We start from the raw sequence: 20,286 nt of genomic DNA, 5'->3' as shown, positions 1-20,286 counted from the left end.
TAACGGGCGCTTTAGAGCCCCTGTATGAGACGTCTGGACATGCACAAGCTGAGTAGCCGGCTGTCTCATGTCAACCACTGTCTTTTATACAAAGCTGACACTGTCACGCAATTTCAACAGTACATCCACTCAGGTGTCGACCCCCCAGGGGGTGACAACACTATTACAGACACTCTACTCCGTCTCCTCATCATTTTTCTCCTCATACATGTCGACACAAACGTACCGACACACAGCACACACACAGGGAATGCTCTGATAGAGGACAGGACCCCACTAGCCCTTTGGGGAGACAGAGGGAGAGTTTGCCAGCACACACCAGAGCGCTATATATATATACAGGGATAACCTTATATAAGTGTTTTTCCCTTTATAGCTGCTGTATTGTTTATACTGCGCCTAATTTGTGCCCCCCTCTCTTTTTTAACCCCTTTCTGTAGTGTAGTGACTGCAGGGGAGAGCCAGGGAGCTTCCCTCCAACTGAGCTGTGAGGGAAAATGGCGCCAGTGTGCTGAGGAGATAGGCTCCGCCCCTTTCTCGGCGTCCTTATCATCCGTTTCTTGTATGTTTTGGCAGGGGTTAAATGCATCCATATAGCCCAGGAGTTATATGTGATGCATTTATTTTAGCCATAAAAGGTTTTCTATCGATTTATTGCGTCTCAGGGCGCTGCCCCCCCAGCGCCCTGCACCCTCAGTGACCGGAGTGTGAAGTGTGCTGAGAGCAATGGCGCACAGCTGCGGTGCTGTGCGCCTACCTTTATCTGAAGACAGGAAAGTCTTCTGCCGCCGATTTTTCCGGACCTCTTCGCTCTTCTGGCTCTGTAAGGGGGCCGGCGGCGCGGCTCCGGTGACCCATCCAGGCTGAACCTGTGATCGTCCCTCTGGAGCTAATGTCCAGTAGCCTAAGAAGCCCAATCCACTCTGCACGCAGGTGAGTTCGCTTCTTCTCCCCTTAGTCCCTCGATGCAGTGAGCCTGTTGCCAGCAGGTCTCACTGAAAATAATAAACCTAAACTAAAACTTTCACAAAGAGCTCAGGAGAGCCCCTAGTGTGCACCCTTCTCGTCGGGCACAGAAAATCTAACTGAGGCTTGGAGGAGGGTCATAGGGGGAGGAGCCAGTGCACACCAGGTGATCCTAAAGCTTTCTTTAGATGTGCCCTGTCTCCTGCGGAGCCGCTATTCCCCATGGTCCTTACGGAGTTCCCAGCATCCACTAGGACGTCAGAGAAATAGAGAAACTGAACATAAAAGTCGCCCAAGTCATGTAAAAGTAAAAACACCCAAGTAATATAACACGAGTATAAGATCTTCTACAGCAGTCGGTCACACACGTGTGAGAGAAGTAGATGGATGATACGGCTGTCCAGATATTACATTAAAAGGGAGGTTTGATCTATATGTTCTAATTCTGTCACAGAGAATAGGGGTAGATGTAATAGGGGTCATTATGGGGGAGAAGCGGTATCAGCGCTATTATGTGTGCCAATGTCGCTTCTCTCCCATGTATGAAGATGGAGATGTGCGTTGTATGACAGAGGCGCTATGTGCTCTGTCTATACAGCGCTGCTATCACTAAGATTGCACGCCGAGATGCCAGAACATGTATAAATGTTCGTTGGCACTGATTGTTCTGGCAACTGGAGCTATCAATTTCGGCAGCGGCAGGTATCGCTGCCCATACAACACAGCAAAGACATCTCTGCCCCTGGATGCATCGGCTGCCGACTCCCAGCTGCACAGGAACAATGAGATCTCAAGCATGCCCAGTGATCCAGCAGGGAGGAGAGACACAGGTTACTCCATTTTCTCTTCTGTATAACGAGTCCCGGCTCTATTACTTTCACACAAGTACAAATAGCATCTGCTTAGCTTCACATTGGTCCCATCCATTCACGTTTTTAAAACAAATAATTTTCAATATATCACAGTGACTTAGTAGTAATATGTGTCAAGTGTATATAGCAGAGACAGGAAGGAACAGGGAGTATGTTTCTTGTTTCTTGCAAAGTGCCAGATTTTAAATAAGCGAGTCAATGATATGTGTGAGTGCAGTGCTGAATAACAATGTACTAAGAACCCAGGCAATGATATGTGTGAGTGCAGTGCTGAATAACAATGTACTAAGAACCCAGGCAATGATATGTGTGAGTGCAGTGCTGTATAACAATGTACTAAGAACCCAGGCAATGATATGTGTGAGAGCAGCGCTGTATAACAATGTACTAAGAACCCAGGCAATGATATGTGTGAGAGCAGTGCTGTATAACAGTGTACTAAGATCCCAGGTAATGATATGTGTGAGAGCAGTGCTGTATAACAGTGTACTAAGAACCCAGGCAATGATACGTGTGAGTGCAGTGCTGTATAACAGTGTACTAAGATCCCAGGTAATGATATGTGTGAGAGCAGTGCTGTATAACAATGTACTAAGAACCCAGGCAATGATATGTGTGAGAGCAGTGCTGTATAACAGTGTACTAAGAACCCAGGCAATGATACGTGTGAGTGCAGTGCTGTATAACAGTGTACTAAGATCCCAGGTAATGATATGTGTGAGAGCAGCGCTGTGTAATAATGTACTAAGAACCCAGGCAATGATATGTGTGAGAGCAGTGCTGTATAACAATGTACTAAGAACCCAGGCAATGATATGTGTGAGAGCAGTGCTGTATAACAATGTACTAAGAACCCAGGCAATGATATGTGTGAGAGCAGTGCTGTGTAACAGTGTACTAAGATCCCAGGCAATGATATGTGTGAGTGCAGTGCTGTATAACAATGTACTAAGAACCCAGGCAATGATATGTGTGAGTGCAGTGCTGTGTAACAGTGTACTAAGAACCCAGGCAATGATATGTGTGAGAGCAGCGCTGTGTAACAATGTACTAAGAACCCAGGTAATGATATGTGTGAGAGCAGCGCTGTATAACAATGTACTAAGAACCCAGGCAATGATATGTGTGAGAGCAGCGCTGTATAACAGTGTACTAAGAACCCAGGCAATGATATGTGTGAGAGCAGCGCTGTGTAACAATGTACTAAGAACCCAGGTAATGATATGTGTGAGAGCAGCGCTGTATAACAATGTACTAAGAACCCAGGCAATGATATGTGTGAGAGCAGCGCTGTATAACAATGTACTAAGAACCCAGGCAATGATATGTGTGAGAGCAGCGCTGTATAACAATGTACTAAGAACCCAGGCAATGATACGTGTGAGAGCAGTGCTGTGTAACAGTGTACTAAGATCCCAGGCAATGATATGTGTGACAGCAGTGCTGTATAACAGTGTACTAAGAACCCAGGCAATGATACGTGTGAGAGCAGTGCTGTATAACAGTGTACTAAGAACCCAGGCAATGATATGTGTGAGAGCAGCGCTGTATAACAATGTACTAAGAACCCAGGCAATGATATGTGTGAGAGCAGTGCTGTATAACAATGTACTAAGAACCCAGGCAATGATATGTGTGAGAGCAGCGCTGTATAACAGTGTACTAAGAACCCAGGCAATGATATGTGTGAGAGCAGTGCTGTGTAACAGTGTACTAAGAACCCAGGCAATGATATGTGTGAGTGCAGTGCTGTATAACAATGTACTAAGATCCCAGGCAATGATATGTGTGAGAGCAGCGCTGTATAACAATGTACTAAGAACCCAGGCAATGATATGTGTGAGAGCAGTGCTGTATAACAGTGTACTAAGATCCCAGGTAATGATATGTGTGAGAGCAGTGCTGTATAACAGTGTACTAAGAACCCAGGCAATGATACGTGTGAGTGCAGTGCTGTATAACAGTGTACTAAGAACCCAGGCAATGATACGTGTGAGTGCAGTGCTGTGTAACAGTGTACTAAGATCCCAGGCAATGATATGTGTGACAGCAGTGCTGTATAACAGTGTACTAAGAACCCAGGCAATGATACGTGTGAGAGCAGTGCTGTATAACAGTGTACTAAGAACCCAGGCAATGATATGTGTGAGAGCAGCGCTGTATAACAATGTACTAAGAACCCAGGCAATGATATGTGTGAGAGCAGTGCTGTATAACAATGTACTAAGAACCCAGGCAATGATATGTGTGAGAGCAGCGCTGTATAACAGTGTACTAAGAACCCAGGCAATGATATGTGTGAGAGCAGTGCTGTGTAACAGTGTACTAAGAACCCAGGCAATGATATGTGTGAGAGCAGTGCTGTATAACAATGTACTAAGAACCCAGGCAATGATATGTGTGAGTGCAGTGCTGAATAACAATGTACTAAGAACCCAGGCAATGATATGTGTGAGTGCAGTGCTGTGTAATAATGTACTAAGAACCCAGGCAATGATACGTGTGAGAGCAGTGCTGTATAACAATGTACTAAGAACCCAGGCAATGATATGTGTGACAGCAGTGCTGTATAACAATGTACTAAGAACCCAGGCAATGATATGTGTGAGAGCAGCGCTGTATAACAATGTACTAAGAACCCAGGCAATGATATGTGTGACAGCAGTGCTGTATAACAATGTACTAAGAACCCAGGCAATGATATGTGTGAGAGCAGCGCTGTATAACAGTGTACTAAGAACCCAGGCAATGATATGTGTGAGAGCAGCGCTGTATAACAATGTACTAAGAACCCAGGCAATGATATGTGTGAGAGCAGTGCTGTGTAACAGTGTACTAAGAACCCAGGCAATGATACGTGTGAGTGCAGTGCTGTATAACAATGTACTAAGAACCCAGGCAATGATATGTGTGAGAGCAGCGCTGTATAACAGTGTACTAAGAACCCAGGCAATGATATGTGTGAGAGCAGTGCTGTGTAACAGTGTACTAAGAACCCAGGCAATGATATGTGTGAGAGCAGTGCTGTATAACAATGTACTAAGAACCCAGGCAATGATACGTGTGAGAGCAGCGCTGTATAACAGTGTACTAAGAACCCAGGCAATGATATGTGCGAGTGCAGTGCTGTATAACAGTGTACTAAGAACCCAGGCAATGATATGTGTGAGAGCAGTGCTGTATAACAGTGTACTAAGAACCCAGGCAATGATATGTGCGAGTGCAGTGCTGTATAACAGTGTACTAAGAACCCAGGCAATGATATGTGTGAGAGCAGCGCTGTGTAATAATGTACTAAGAACCCAGGCAATGATATGTGTGAGAGCTGCGCTGTGTAATAATGTACTAAGAACCCAGGCAATGATATGTGTGAGAGCAGCGCTGTGTAACAATGTACTAAGAACCCAGGCAATGATACGTGTGAGAGCAGCGCTGTATAACAGTGTACTAAGAACCCAGGCAATGATATGTGCGAGTGCAGTGCTGTATAACAGTGTACTAAGAACCCAGGCAATGATATGTGTGAGAGCAGTGCTGTATAACAGTGTACTAAGTACCCAGGCAATGATATGTGTGAGAGCAGTGCTGTATAACAATGTACTAAGAACCCAGGCAATGATACGTGTGAGAGCAGCGCTGTGTAATAATGTACTAAGAACCCAGGCAATGATATGTGTGAGAGCAGCGCTGTGTAATAATGTACTAAGAACCCAGGCAATGATATGTGTGAGAGCAGCGCTGTATAACAATGTACTAAGAACCCAGGCAATGATATGTGTGAGAGCAGCGCTGTGTAATAATGTACTAAGAACCCAGGCAATGATATGTGTGAGAGCAGTGCTGTATAACAATGTACTAAGAACCCAGGCAATGATACGTGTGAGAGCAGCGCTGTGTAATAATGTACTAAGAACCCAGGCAATGATATGTGTGAGAGCAGCGCTGTGTAATAATGTACTAAGAACCCAGGCAATGATATGTGTGAGAGCAGCGCTGTATAACAATGTACTAAGAACCCAGGCAATGATATGTGTGACAGCAGTGCTGTATAACAATGTACTAAGAACCCAGGCAATGATATGTGTGAGAGCAGCGCTGTATAACAGTGTACTAAGAACCCAGGCAATGATATGTGTGAGAGCAGCGCTGTATAACAGTGTACTAAGAACCCAGGCAATGATATGTGTGAGAGCAGCGCTGTATAACAGTGTACTAAGATCCCAGGCAATGATATGTGTGAGAGCAGCGCTGTATAACAATGTACTAAGAACCCAGGCAATGATATGTGTGAGAGCAGTGCTGTATAACAATGTACTAAGAACCCAGGCAATGATATGTGTGACAGCAGTGCTGTATAACAGTGTACTAAGAACCCAGGCAATGATATGTGTGAGAGCAGCGCTGTGTAATAATGTACTAAGAACCCAGGCAATGATATGTGTGAGTGCAGCGCTGTGTAACAATGTACTAAGAACCCAGGCAATGATATGTGTGAGAGCAGCGCTGTATAACAGTGTACTAAGAACCCAGGCAATGATATGTGTGAGAGCAGTGCTGTGTAACAGTGTACTAAGATCCCAGGCAATGATATGTGTGAGAGCAGCGCTGTATAACAATGTACTAAGAACCCAGGCAATGATATGTGTGAGAGCAGCGCTGTGTAACAGTGTACTAAGAACCCAGGTAATGATACGTGTGAGTGCAGTGCTGTATAACAGTGTACTAAGAACCCAGGCAATGATATGTGTGAGTGCAGTGCTGTATAACAATGTACTAAGAACCCAGGCAATGATATGTGTGAGAGCAGCGCTGTATAACAGTGTACTAAGAACCCAGGCAATGATATGTGTGAGAGCAGCGCTGTATAACAGTGTACTAAGAACCCAGACAATGATATGTGTGAGAGCAGTGCTGTATAACAGTGTACTAAGAACCCAGGCAATGATATGTGTGAGTGCAGTGCTGTACTAAGAACCCAGGCAATGATATGTGTGAGAGCAGTGCTGTATAACAGTGTACTAAGAACCCAGGCAATGATATGTGTGAGAGCAGTGCTGTATAACAATGTACTAAGAACCCAGACAATGATGTGTGTGAGAGCAGTGCTGTATAACAATGTACTAAGAACCCAGGCAATGATACGTGTGAGTGCAGCGCTGTATAACAGTGTACTAAGAACCCAGGCAATGATATGTGTGAGAGCAGCGCTGTATAACAGTGTACTAAGAACCCAGGCAATGATATGTGTGACAGCAGTGCTGTATAACAGTGTACTAAGTACCCAGGCAATAATATGTGTGAGAGCAGCGCTGTATAACAATGTACTAAGAACCCAGGCAATGATATGTGTGAGTGCAGTGCTGTGTAACAGTGTACTAAGAACCCAGGTAATGATACGTGTGAGTGCAGTGCTGTATAACAGTGTACTAAGTACCCAGGCAATAATATGTGCGAGTGCAGTGCTGTATAACAGTGTACTAAGAACCCAGGCAATGATATGTGTGAGAGCAGTGCTGTGTAACAGTGTACTAAGAACCCAGGCAATGATATGTGTGAGTGCAGTGCTGTGTAATAATGTACTAAGAACCCAGGCAATGATATGTGTGAGTGCAGTGCTGTATAACAATGTACTAAGAACCCAGGCAATGATATGTGTGAGTGCAGTGCTGTGTAATAATGTACTAAGAACCCAGGCAATGATATGTGTGAGAGCAGCGCTGTGTAATAATGTACTAAGAACCCAGGCAATGATATGTGTGAGAGCAGTGCTGTATAACAATGTACTAAGAACCCAGGCAATGATACGTGTGAGAGCAGCGCTGTGTAATAATGTACTAAGAACCCAGGCAATGATACGTGTGAGAGCAGTGCTGTATAACAATGTACTAAGAACCCAGACAATGATGTGTGTGAGAGCAGTGCTGTATAACAGTGTACTAAGAACCCAGGCAATGATACGTGTGAGAGCAGCGCTGTATAACAATGTACTAAGAACCCAGGCAATGATACGTGTGAGAGCAGTGCTGTGTAACAATGTACTAAGAACCCAGGCAATGATACGTGTGAGAGCAGTGCTGTGTAACAGTGTACTAAGATCCCAGGTAATGATGTGTGTGAGAGCAGTGCTGTATAACAATGTACTAAGAACCCAGGCAATGATATGTGTGAGAGCAGCGCTGTATAACAGTGTACTAAGAACCCAGGCAATGATATGTGTGAGAGCAGCGCTGTATAACAATGTACTAAGAACCCAGGCAATGATACGTGTGAGAGCAGCGCTGTGTAACAGTGTACTAAGATCCCAGGTAATGATACGTGTGACAGCAGTGCTGTATAACAATGTACTAAGAACCCAGGCAATGATATGTGTGAGAGCAGTGCTGTATAACAATGTACTAAGAACCCAGGCAATGATACGTGTGAGAGCAGCGCTGTGTAACAGTGTACTAAGATCCCAGGTAATGATACGTGTGACAGCAGTGCTGTATAACAATGTACTAAGAACCCAGGCAATGATATGTGTGAGAGCAGTGCTGTATAACAATGTACTAAGAACCCAGGCAATGATATGTGTGAGAGCAGCGCTGTATAACAGTGTACTAAGAACCCAGGTAATGATATGTGTGACAGCAGTGCTGTATAACAATGTACTAAGAACCCAGGCAATGATATGTGTGACAGCAGTGCTGTATAACAATGTACTAAGAACCCAGGCAATGATATGTGTGACAGCAGTGCTGTATAACAATGTACTAAGAACCCAGGCAATGATACGTGTGAGAGCAGCGCTGTGTAACAATGTACTAAGAACCCAGGCAATGATATGTGTGACAGCAGTGCTGTATAACAATGTACTAAGAACCCAGGCAATGATATGTGTGACAGCAGTGCTGTATAACAATGTACTAAGAACCCAGGCAATGATATGTGTGAGAGCAGTGCTGTATAACAATGTACTAAGAACCCAGGCAATGATACGTGTGAGAGCAGCGCTGTGTAACAGTGTACTAAGAACCCAGGCAATGATATGTGTGACAGCAGTGCTGTATAACAATGTACTAAGAACCCAGACAATGATGTGTGTGAGAGCAGTGCTGTATAACAATGTACTAAGAACCCAGGCAATGATACGTGTGAGAGCAGCGCTGTGTAACAGTGTACTAAGATCCCAGGTAATGATACGTGTGAGTGCAGTGCTGTATAACAATGTACTAAGAACCCAGGCAATGATATGTGTGAGTGCAGTGCTGTATAACAGTGTACTAAGAACCCAGACAATGATGTGTGTGAGAGCAGTGCTGTATAACAGTGTACTAAGAACCCAGGCAATGATACGTGTGAGTGCAGTGCTGTATAACAATGTACTAAGAACCCAGGCAATGATATGTGCGAGTGCAGTGCTGTATAACAGTGTACTAAGAACCCAGGCAATGATATGTGTGAGAGCAGTGCTGTATAACAGTGTACTAAGAACCAAGGCCGGCATAGCACCACTGTGCACAATAATCTGGCCACCAGAGCCTATACAGGATCACTCACAGGTATATAACACACTTCCTAACATCAGATCTGACCACTAGAGGCAGTGTTCCACCAGAGCCTATACAGAATCACTCACAGGTATATAACACACTTCCTAACATCAGATCTGACCACTAGAGGCAGTGTTCCACCAGAGCCTATACAGGATCACTCACAGGTATATAACACACTTCCTAACATCAGATCTGGCCACTAGAGGCAGTGTTCCACCAGAGCCTATACAGGATCACTCACAGGTATATAACACACTTCCTAACATCAGATCTGGCCACTAGAGGCAGTGTTCCACCAGAGCCTATACAGGATCACTCACAGGTGTATAACTCTCTTCCTAACATCAAATCTGGCCACTAGAGGCAGTGTTCCACCGGAGCCTATATAGCAGGGCTGGCCAAACCAGTCCTCAAGATCTACCAACAGTTCACATTTTCCAGACCACCTAGCTGGTGCACAGGTGTAGTCATTACTAATTAAGATGTGCTGCATTCATTCCTAACTGACAATTCTACAGATCTCCAGGAGGCCTGGAAAACATGAACTGTTGGTAGATCTCGAGGACTGGTTTGGCCAGCCCTGCTATACAGGATCACTCACAAGTATATAACACACTTCCTAACATTAGAGGAAATATGGAGGAAACGGAACAAGTCACCTTGTGTCGTATTCCAGGACAACAAAAATAAAATTGTTGATCATGTAAAAGCTACAAGAGGGCGCGTAGAAGCCAATAGGATAGAGCAATCTGAAGGTGGAAAACCAGATACACCAGTGACCCCTTTGCCAGGAGAGCAGCCACCAACAGCTGCTGTCAAATTCCCTTTTGTACAGAAACAGACCCCAACCCTGTCAGTAAGGGCCTGCCGGTGAGGGGGACCATAGAATACTTACACAACATGCCTAATAAATGAGAGACTGGGCATAAGAAGTGCTGCCCTGGAGGATTCCTGGAAGGAGAGATAGAGTCCAACCGTCAGTCCCCGGACCCTCCGCAGGACAGAGCCCACCATGACTGTAACAGGAAACATCTGTGCAGAGCGACGGCTGCTAGCAAAACTTTCCCATCCAGTGTCTGTGCCCTGGTGTGTTCAGTAGAGCCGAGAGAACAGATCATCTCCCCTGTTGCTCCTGCCTTGAAATTGTTCTGGTAACATGGGCAATCCTATAACATATTCAGAGCCAAGACCATCACATCCAATTGGAATCCCAGCTGACACGGACGGCCTCCATATAAGGCTTGTCCAATAAGTGATGCAGAATACAACTGAGGAAGCCATCTGGATACTGAAAATACTAGAAGCAGATGTGGATGCTGAGAGTAATCCTGTCCGAGGTCACGTCTGTGATCGGGAATCAGTAACCTCAGCATATTCCACAGCGCAGCCAGGTGAGAGGGAGAAAGGCGACACACCCAGCAACCCTTATGTACACTCTGACGCCATAGGAAAGCCCCTCCCCTTCCTCTCTATTTACAGTCGTCCATGCTCTTGCCGCTAGTTACCGGTACTTCCCTGGAAGGACACTTACAGGTCCGCACTATCATAATGAGACCCAGGGCCATGTAACCCCACTGCTGTCACATAGGGAGGGTGACCTGCCTACAGTACAGTACCGGATGATACTGCTGGAACCCTTAGTGCTGCTCATCATCACAGCCAGTAGGAGAACAAACATCACCAACCTGCTGTAAGGGTGCAGATTACTACATGTCCTAATGGACCCCCCACCCTGCTCTCCGTCCCCGATGAGGGGCTGGTTGGAAATTCCTGTCCATAGGGGACCATGACAATATATCTATGTGGGCGCCGTCCTAGGGATGACCTGGAGAACCCACCTATCCGTAGCAGTCAGCTGAGTGATGCCGTGTAGCAATGTGAGAGCCTCTGCTGTAAGGTCACCTATAGCCATTTGTGTATCTGTCCTTGCTCCTCACATACTGCCCCCTACAACCGGAATCACGGCCTCTCATCATTATATGTGACCAGAGGAGCAGCCCGATCCCTCTCATACCAGACGGTCACACATCTATTCTCCCCAACATATTACAGAACAGGGAGCTGCTATAGGAGCGTCTCACACCCAGAACAGCCGCCGTGCACAGTCTATGATCTCCCATTCTGTCCGGCAATGTGATAGATGTCACATTATAGAAGAGAGAACATCACTGACCTGCACTGGACTCTGGGAGGAATTCCTGCAGCCCCCGATGATCACCAGCATCCAGCTCTACACCGGCCTCAGTTCCTGTGTATGACAATAAGCAGACAGTGTTACACACAGAAAGAAAAATAATATTTTGCTGCGCCTGTGTTAAGAAATATGCTAAAGAAATTGACCTGCAATTTGAGGTGTGGGAACACGTTCGCCGCTATAAGAAGATGTGCAATGCTCCTGAAAGATAACCAGATGCAGAAATTAATAGAGGCGCTCATGAAAAAACCACACACCAGATTTGCACAGGTTCAATAACAACCAAGGAATCGAATATATTAATAAAAGATATATATATTTATTAATGACAGTATTCTAATATGAGTAAAAAATACTGTTATATAATAGATAATTCATAAGTACTATTCCTTATGTTTTCACTTCATTAATCAAATACAGAAATTTAAAAAAATTTGAAAAAGTCACGGATCACGTGACGAAACGCGTCAGGACTCCTCCCACATTGTTCTTTCACCGAACACTTGCTTCTCAGGACGCCTCCAGGTCACAGCCATTTCACCTGGCCCACACCTACGACAGCTGCGGGCGGCTTTTACCTGTCTAAACATCCAGCCGCAGGCGCTGTGCGGGCCACGACGACTGTCTCCAACTTCTTCCACCCTTTGTCTACCGGCGGACGGCGCACGTCCAGGTAAGTCTGGAAGTAAGTCTCCTCATACAGCTGGGCACCTCTGGGACGCTTTCAGGTTACAGCCATTTCACCTGGCCCTCACCCACGGCAGTTGCGGGCACTTTCCATCTGGCATACATCCAGCCGCAGGCACTTTGCGGCTACGACGACCGTCTCCAGCATCCTCCACCTCGCTTTCTACCGGCGGACGGCGCACGTCCAGGTAGTTTGGAAGGTAGTATATTCACACAACTGGGCATCTCTGACGGCGTTCTGATTCAGCAACTACACACTTGCTATTACTCACCGTTTGCACAGCATTTACAAGGTGATACCAGCAGACAAATTGAATAAACTGGTTGTTTCATTCAGACACCAACGTACCCTCCAGTTTTTTCATCTATTGGGCAAATTCTTGGACCTACCCGGGGACGCTCGGGTTTACCAGCCCCTATGGAGAGGTAATCTTATATATATATATATATATATATATATATATATATATATATATATATATATATATATATATATATATATATATATATAAATAAATAAAACAGCCCCAGTGATATGCTCAGGAATCACATCTAGCAGCTGTGGTAACAGCGTCTCTAAAAGGACTGCAACATTCTGTTACATATTATCCAGTTCGGTGAAATCTCAACAACACTAAGCACAATAATCAAAGCTTAGACAATTTATGTGCGTTTTTTTTTTAAATTTCTGTATTTGATTAATGAAGTGAAATCATAAGGAATAGTACTTATGAATTATCTATTATATAATAGTATTTTTCACTCAGATTAGAATACTGTCATTAATAAATATATATATCTTTTATTAATATATTCGATTCCTTGGTTGTTATTGAACCTGTGCAAATCTGGTGTGTGGTTTCTTCATGAGCGCCTCTATTAATTTCTGCATAGTGTTACACACAGACACACATAGGCAGAGACAGAAGGGGCAGTGTCTGTGTAGTAGTCATTATTCCCATATGTTACACTGACAGTGACAGGAGGAATATCCGGCCATACGTGTTCTCATATGTTACACTGACAGTGACAGGAGGAATATCCGGCCACACGTTTTCCCATATGTTACACTGACAGTGACAGGAGGAATATCCGGCCACACGTGTTCCCATATGTTACACTGACAGTGACAGGAGGAATATCCGGCCATACGTGTTCTCATATGTTACACTGACAGTGACAGGAGGAATATCCGGCCACACGTTTTCCCATATGTTACACTGACAGTGACAGGAGGAATATCCGGCCACACGTGTTCCCATATGTTACACTGACAGTGACAGGAGGAATATCCGGCCACACGTGTTCTCATATGTTACACTGACAGTGACAGGAGGAATATCCGGCCACACGTGTTCCCATATGTTACACTGACAGTGACAGGAGGAATATCCGGCCACACGTGTTCCCATATGTTACACTGACAGTGACAGGAGGAATATCCGGCCATACGTGTTCCCATATGTTACACTGACAGTGACAGGAGGAATATCCGGCCACACGTTTTCCCATATGTTACACTGACAGTGACAGGAGGAATATCCGGCCACACGTGTTCCCATATGTTACACTGACAGTGACAGGAGGAATATCCGGCCACACGTGTTCCCATATGTTACACTGACAGTGACAGGAGGAATATCCGGCCACACGTGTTCCCATATGTTACACTGACAGTGACAGGAGGAATATCCGGCCACACGTGTTCCCATATGTTACACTGACAGTGACAGGAGGAATATCCGGCCACACGTGTTCCCATATGTTACACTGACAGTGACAGGAGGAATATCCGGCCATACGTGTTCCCATATGTTACACTGACAGTGACAGGAGGAATATCCGGCCACACGTGTTCCCATATGTTACACCGACAGTGAGAGGAGGAATATTCGGCCACACGTGTTCCCATATGTTACACTGACAGTGACAGGAGGAATATCCGGCCATACGTGTTCCCATATGTTACACTGACAGTGACAGGAGGAATATCCGGCCATACATGTTCCCATATGTTACACTGACAGTGACAGGAGGAATATCCGGCCACACGTGTTCTCATATGTTACACTGACAGTGACAGGAGGAATATCCGGCCACACGTGTTCCCATATGTTACACTGACAGTGACAGGAGGAATATCCGGCCACACGTGTTCCCATATGTTACACTGACAGTGACAGGAGGAATATCTGGCCACACGTGTTCCCATATGTTACACTGACAGTGACAGGAGGAATATCCGGCCACACGTGTTCCCATATGTTACACTGACAGTGACAGGAGGAATATCCGGCCACACGTGTTCCCATATGTTACACTGACAGTGACAGGAGAAATATCCGGCCACACGTGTTCCCATATGTTACACTGACAGTGACAGGAGGAATATCCGGCCACACATGTTCCCATATGTTACACTGACAGTGACAGGAGGAATATCCGGCCATACGTGTTCCCATATGTTACACTGACAGTGACAGGAGGAATATCCGGCCACACGTGTTCCCATATGTTACACTGACAGTGACAGGAGGAATATCCGGCCACACGTGTTCCCATATGTTACACTGACAGTGACAGGAGGAATATCCGGCCACACGTGTTCCCATATGTTACACTGACAGTGACAAGAGGAATATCCGGCCACACGTGTTCCCATATGTTACACTGACAGTGACAGGAGGAATATCCGGCCACACGTGTTCCCATATGTTACACTGACAGTGACAGGAGGAATATCCGGCCACACGTGTTCCCATATGTTACACTGACAGTGACAGGAGGAATATCCGGCCACACGTGTTCCCACATGTTACACTGACAGTGACAGGAGGAATATCCGGCCACACGTGTTCCCATATGTTACACTGACAGTGAGAGGAGGAATATCCGGCCATACGTGTTCCCATATGTTACACTGACAGTGATAGGAGGAATATCCGGCCACACGTGTTCCCATATGTTACACTGACAGTGACAGGAGGAATATCCGGCTATACGTGTTCCCATATGTTACACTGACAGTGACAGGAGGAATATCCGGCCATACGTGTTCCCATATGTTACACTGACAGGAGGAATATCCGGCCACACGTGTTCCCATATGTTACACTGACAGTGACAGGAGGAATATCCGGCCATGCGTGTTCCCATATGTTACACTGACAGTGACAGGAGGAATATCCGGCCACACGTCTTCCCATATGTTACACTGACAGTGACAGGAGGAATATCCGGCCACACGTGTTCCCATACGTTACACCACTGACAGTGACAGGAGGAATATCCAGCCACACGTGTTCCCATATGTTACACTGACAGTGACAGGAGGAATATCCGGCCACACGTGTTCTCATATGTTACACTGACAGTGACAGGAGGAATATCCGGCCACACGTGTTCCCATATGTTACACTGACAGGAGGAATATCCAGCCACACGTGTTCCCATATGTTACACTGACAGTGACAGGAGGAATATCCGGCCACACGTGTTCTCATATGTTACACTGACAGTGACAGGAGGAATATCCGGCCATACATGTTCCCATATATTACACTGACAGTGACAGGAGGAATATCCGGCCATACGTGTTCCCATATGTTACACTGACAGTGACAGGAGGAATATCCGGCCACACGTGTTGGTCACAGCCAGTGTCTCTCTCACATACTTACTCTTCCCTCCACCACTGGCTTATATAAATGAACGCAGGAACTATACAAATGCAGTATTATATTATTTTCAACAATTACCGGTCACCATAGCGATGAATATCTCAGTCCTAGCGACTAGATAAATGGAGGAAGTACAGCAGCCCCAGCAGTATAGCTGTCAGTTCTACTTAAACCAGGGAAATTGGGCTTGCTATTCGTTTTATGGTTTTATTTTTTGCCAGATGTCACTTGCAATTTTTTTGTTTTTCAAAAATATATTTTATTGAGGTTTTGAACAAACAATGATATATCATAGAGAGAGAGAGAGAGAGAGAGAGAGAGAGAGGACACAACCGCACATAATAGATAAGAAGCATACTGTTAAATATATGTAAAATAGTAATGGCAGGGTCCTGAATTATACTAGATGCAATTTTGATGGACTTGTTATTTTACCCCCAAATGCATCACGGTGGAGTCCTGTGTGGGGAAGACGGAGGGATATCTGTGATGTGCTGCAATAGTGGACTATTCCATCTCTACCTCAAAGTTGGGTGGGGGTGGTGGGGGGCGATATGGATCCTCCCGGCCAGGCATACAAACGCGAGCGGAGACCCCCTTCCTGATAAGCATGTACTAAGTATCCTAGTCAGAGGCAGGGAAGGGACAGCCTACATGGGAATACATTCTCAGCTTTGGGACATTGGTAAATCATCTACTGCACAGGTTCTCAAACTCGGTCCTCAGGACCCAACACAGTGCATGTTTTGCAGGTAACCCAGCAGGTGCACAGGTGTATTAATTACTCAGTGACACATTTTAAAAGGTCCACAGGTGGAGCTAATTATTTCACTTGTGATTCTGTGAGGAGACCTGCAAAACATGCACTGTGTGGGGTCCTGAGGACCGAGTTTGAGAACCTGTGATCTACAGGATCAGGATGGGTCTTCTGTACAGTAAGTGAGATATAGGGAACATGCTACACACAGTCTGCTTTATATGAGTCAAAATGGCGGGGACGGGAGAGGGGTTCACTATGAGGGCATCATTGCAAGTCTGTGTTTCCTATTACGGCTGCCATATACTGTGTGTGGGGCCACAGTCTGGCTCCTGGATGTTACGGCAATGTGGTGGTCCCTCCCCTAGAAGTAGGAGTTGGTCTGTGCTGATTACAATACGCTCACTACAGCGCTGTGAGACGCACTGCGCAGACTGTGTGACAGTCCTAGGCGGCCATCTTTCTCATTTCCTATCCACCCTATTTCCATACGCAGAATATCTGACGCACACGCCCTACTCAGAACCAGACACCGGCCTTTACCTGCAGTGTAACCGCTGCCATGGGCAGATTATCACCCCTAATGAGACATTACTCTACCCTTCTGACCTACAGATGGGTCCACGGTTATCTTGGCTAGTTTGCTGCACCTAGGCACACCATGGATTATTTACATAAACCCTTCATCTATTGTTCTCAGCTGCAATACAATACAGAGAACAATACAGCAGGGGATTAAGTCCGACTGGCCAGTCCCAGTTAATCCTATTAAAGGCCAAGATAAATGTGGACCCATCTGTACCACCTACTCTTTCCCAGCTCACCCTCCAGATTACCCCCCACCCCCTTCATACTGCCTCAAGCACTGACAGGCAGGGCCCTCCTCCCCTGTTCTCACCTCCTAGTTCTAAGCCTCTGTCCCTGTTACCCACCAGCGACTGATCTGTGTGCCCACCCACTTCAAAAACAGATTCAACACCACTGAGGCTGCTGTGATAACTACTATATAATATGGTAATTACCTTACACACCCTCCCCCACCTTCCCCAGTTATTGCAGATATATTTACTATTCAGTAATATGATCACACTCCTAACACTCACATTTATTTAGTGCCCGTTACTGGTACCCAGAGGTTTTCAGACCCTTGTGTATATACCATACTAATGTACAGATGGAGCCATCTTCATCTTTTCCTTTAATTGGAGTAAGTAACAGGAGTACTGCTGTATTGTTCTCTCTGTATTGTATTGCAGCTGAGAACAATAGATGGTCTTATGCTAATAAGCCTTGGTGCGCCTAGGTGCAGCAGAGAAGCCAAGATGAGCATGGCTCCACCTGTAATTTACTCACCCCCATATATTACACCCTACGCACCGCTGGGTCACAGTGGGGGTTATACGTTGGATTGGAGATGTTCCTACACCCGTCTATATTGTCATTATCACAGGAAATCCTTAGAGCCAGCATGATGCTACATGAGAACCCCAGACCACAGAGACCTCTGTACATATCACCTGTATGACAGTACTGTCTGTATGTCTGTATCTCTCACCTGATCTGATCTCAGCAGGAACGTCCTCTTCTTTACATTGCTGGTAACACATCCCGTCTCCTGGCACAGCCTGTCATACAAGAACATGTGTCACATACGTGTCCCACCCACACGTTACACGGGACATCTCTATAGGAGTCACACACAGGGCGGGGACATGGGAATAACACAAGATCCTGCAATGTGAGGCATGTGAGGAGCTGGGAGAGGTCAGAGCAGGTTCCTCTACCTGATAATCCTGGCTGATCATCCTGTTCTCTTCTCCCATACACCCCGGAGTATAGAGAGGGGTGTCACATGGGTCTGCGGGGTGTGTAGGGTTACAGCCACCTGTGGGGAATGGACACAGATGTATAAATGATAACGCAGAAGACGACCTCAGCTGATACACACACATTATAGTGACGGATATGGCGGAGTAACATAGAACCAAAGTCCTGCAAATAAAACCTTATCCCGATCACTGCTAATGGTCCATTCTCCTGCAGCGCCGCAGTCAGCAGCGACGGGGAAATGTAGATTGTTATACTTACTGTGATGAGACCAGGGGAGGGGGTATTGTACTACTACCCCCTAACGGTACTTGCACAGGACTACATTACACTGAGACTATGGTATGGGAATATTTGTGATGTCTCATGTGTTACCCGGGGATTGCACTACTGATCTCTTAGAGGGCACCACTGGGCTCTTACCTTCTTACATGCCGCCCGGTGGTATGCCCTATCTCACCCCCTGATTACCAGGATTTCCCAGGCAGGAAGTAACAGGTGACGTCCCTGCATGTCACACAGCGTCAGGGGTAATGCTGGGAGTGACTGGGCCCTATCTGAGATCTGGAGGAAGGATAACTCCACCAGCACCTACTGTTCTCCCCTAGGACTGTGCTAGACTCTGTGGCAGGGGATCAGCAGGCGGTAACTGCACAGAACCTTCCTCCTTCCCATCTCCAGAAAGCAGAGACCACCACCCCTTGGACCTGATAGGCAGGACTACTCCTGTGGGTACTGGGGACTTAATAAAAGGAGCAGCAAAAGATCAGCTAGACTGTATTTAGATCCGGTCTAGGATGAGATATTGATCTCTACACGGGAGACATTCTGCTGGACTGCTGGAAAAGCTGTATCACATCTGAGGACATAGTCAGGGCATCGCTCCATCCAGAGTAGCTCAATGGTTGTAGAATTCGGTGTGACTGTTGGAGCAAAGGAACCCGAGACCCAGGGCCAACCACACTTGCAAAGAGCTTGTCAGAGTGGGTGGACCCTCAAAACAGAGACAGACACAGGGCAGTGCCCCTTACTATTGGATTACCCTTATACCATCTGGTCTCTCTCTGCTACATAGTGAGATACAGAACTGTGCTGCCTCTGGTCTGCTATACACTTCATGGGGGATAGGATACTGGTTATAAACTATTATATTGCACTGGTTGTGGGTGTGTTATATGTGCAGTAAAGGTGCCATTGTACCCCCTCTCCTCCGCTCCTGTGTGATTGCTGAACCTAAGGATCTGGGAACACTTAGCAAACTCCGAATCTAACACCCGGTATCCTCACAGCCCTCACTGACCTGTGCCACAAGGGAGATGTGACTGATTGTGTACATCCCTGCAGTGCGCTACTTGTGTACATTACACACCGGCGATAACACACAAGATACGTCACCAAACTGAGCCACACCTGAATCAGTCAGTGTGCGTGTAATATGTTACGTGTACATGTGTGTAATGTCTTCTGGCTTGTACACTGGGGAATTGGCTCAGTTGTGCTTTAAGATGGGTCAATATTTAATGATATATCAAGTGATCTATCGTTCACGGACGCATTACAACTGTATTTACCAGGGCGTTCTGTCGGGTGTGCAGAATGCTAGACGGGGTGACGCAGCCAGCAACCAGAGGTAGCATGCATTAGTGGGTACACACTAGACAATGTGCCCAACATGTCGGTTTGATCTGCCAGATCTGACAACATATTGCCTACTGTGTACCCAGTCTAAGGCAACAAAAGCAGTAACATTATTATTAGTATTATTAAT

The 20,286-nt window shown here is 45.9% G+C and overlaps 1 protein-coding gene across 11 annotated transcripts in view; it reads right to left on the bottom strand.

Moving 5' to 3' along the window:
- Positions 1–20,286, bottom strand: part of LOC134995897 (zinc finger protein 768-like) — a 923,052-nt gene that overhangs the window by 423,668 nt on the left and 479,098 nt on the right. For all 11 annotated transcript variants that reach the window (XM_063951146.1, XM_063951148.1, XM_063951151.1 and 8 more), the window contains 3 exons: positions 18,476–18,576; positions 18,247–18,316; positions 11,547–11,621 (listed from right to left, as the gene is read on the bottom strand). In XM_063951146.1, the coding sequence (XP_063807216.1) occupies positions 11,547–11,621; positions 18,247–18,316; positions 18,476–18,576 (246 nt within the window). The remainder of the gene's footprint in view (positions 1–11,546; positions 11,622–18,246; positions 18,317–18,475; positions 18,577–20,286) is intronic.

This window comes from Pseudophryne corroboree, chromosome 2 (genome assembly GCF_028390025.1).
Source record: "Pseudophryne corroboree isolate aPseCor3 chromosome 2, aPseCor3.hap2, whole genome shotgun sequence".
NCBI classification, from domain to species: domain Eukaryota; kingdom Metazoa; phylum Chordata; class Amphibia; order Anura; family Myobatrachidae; genus Pseudophryne; species Pseudophryne corroboree.
The sequence above is the reverse complement of the archived record's forward strand: the minus strand, read 5'-3'. Positions and strand labels throughout refer to the sequence as shown.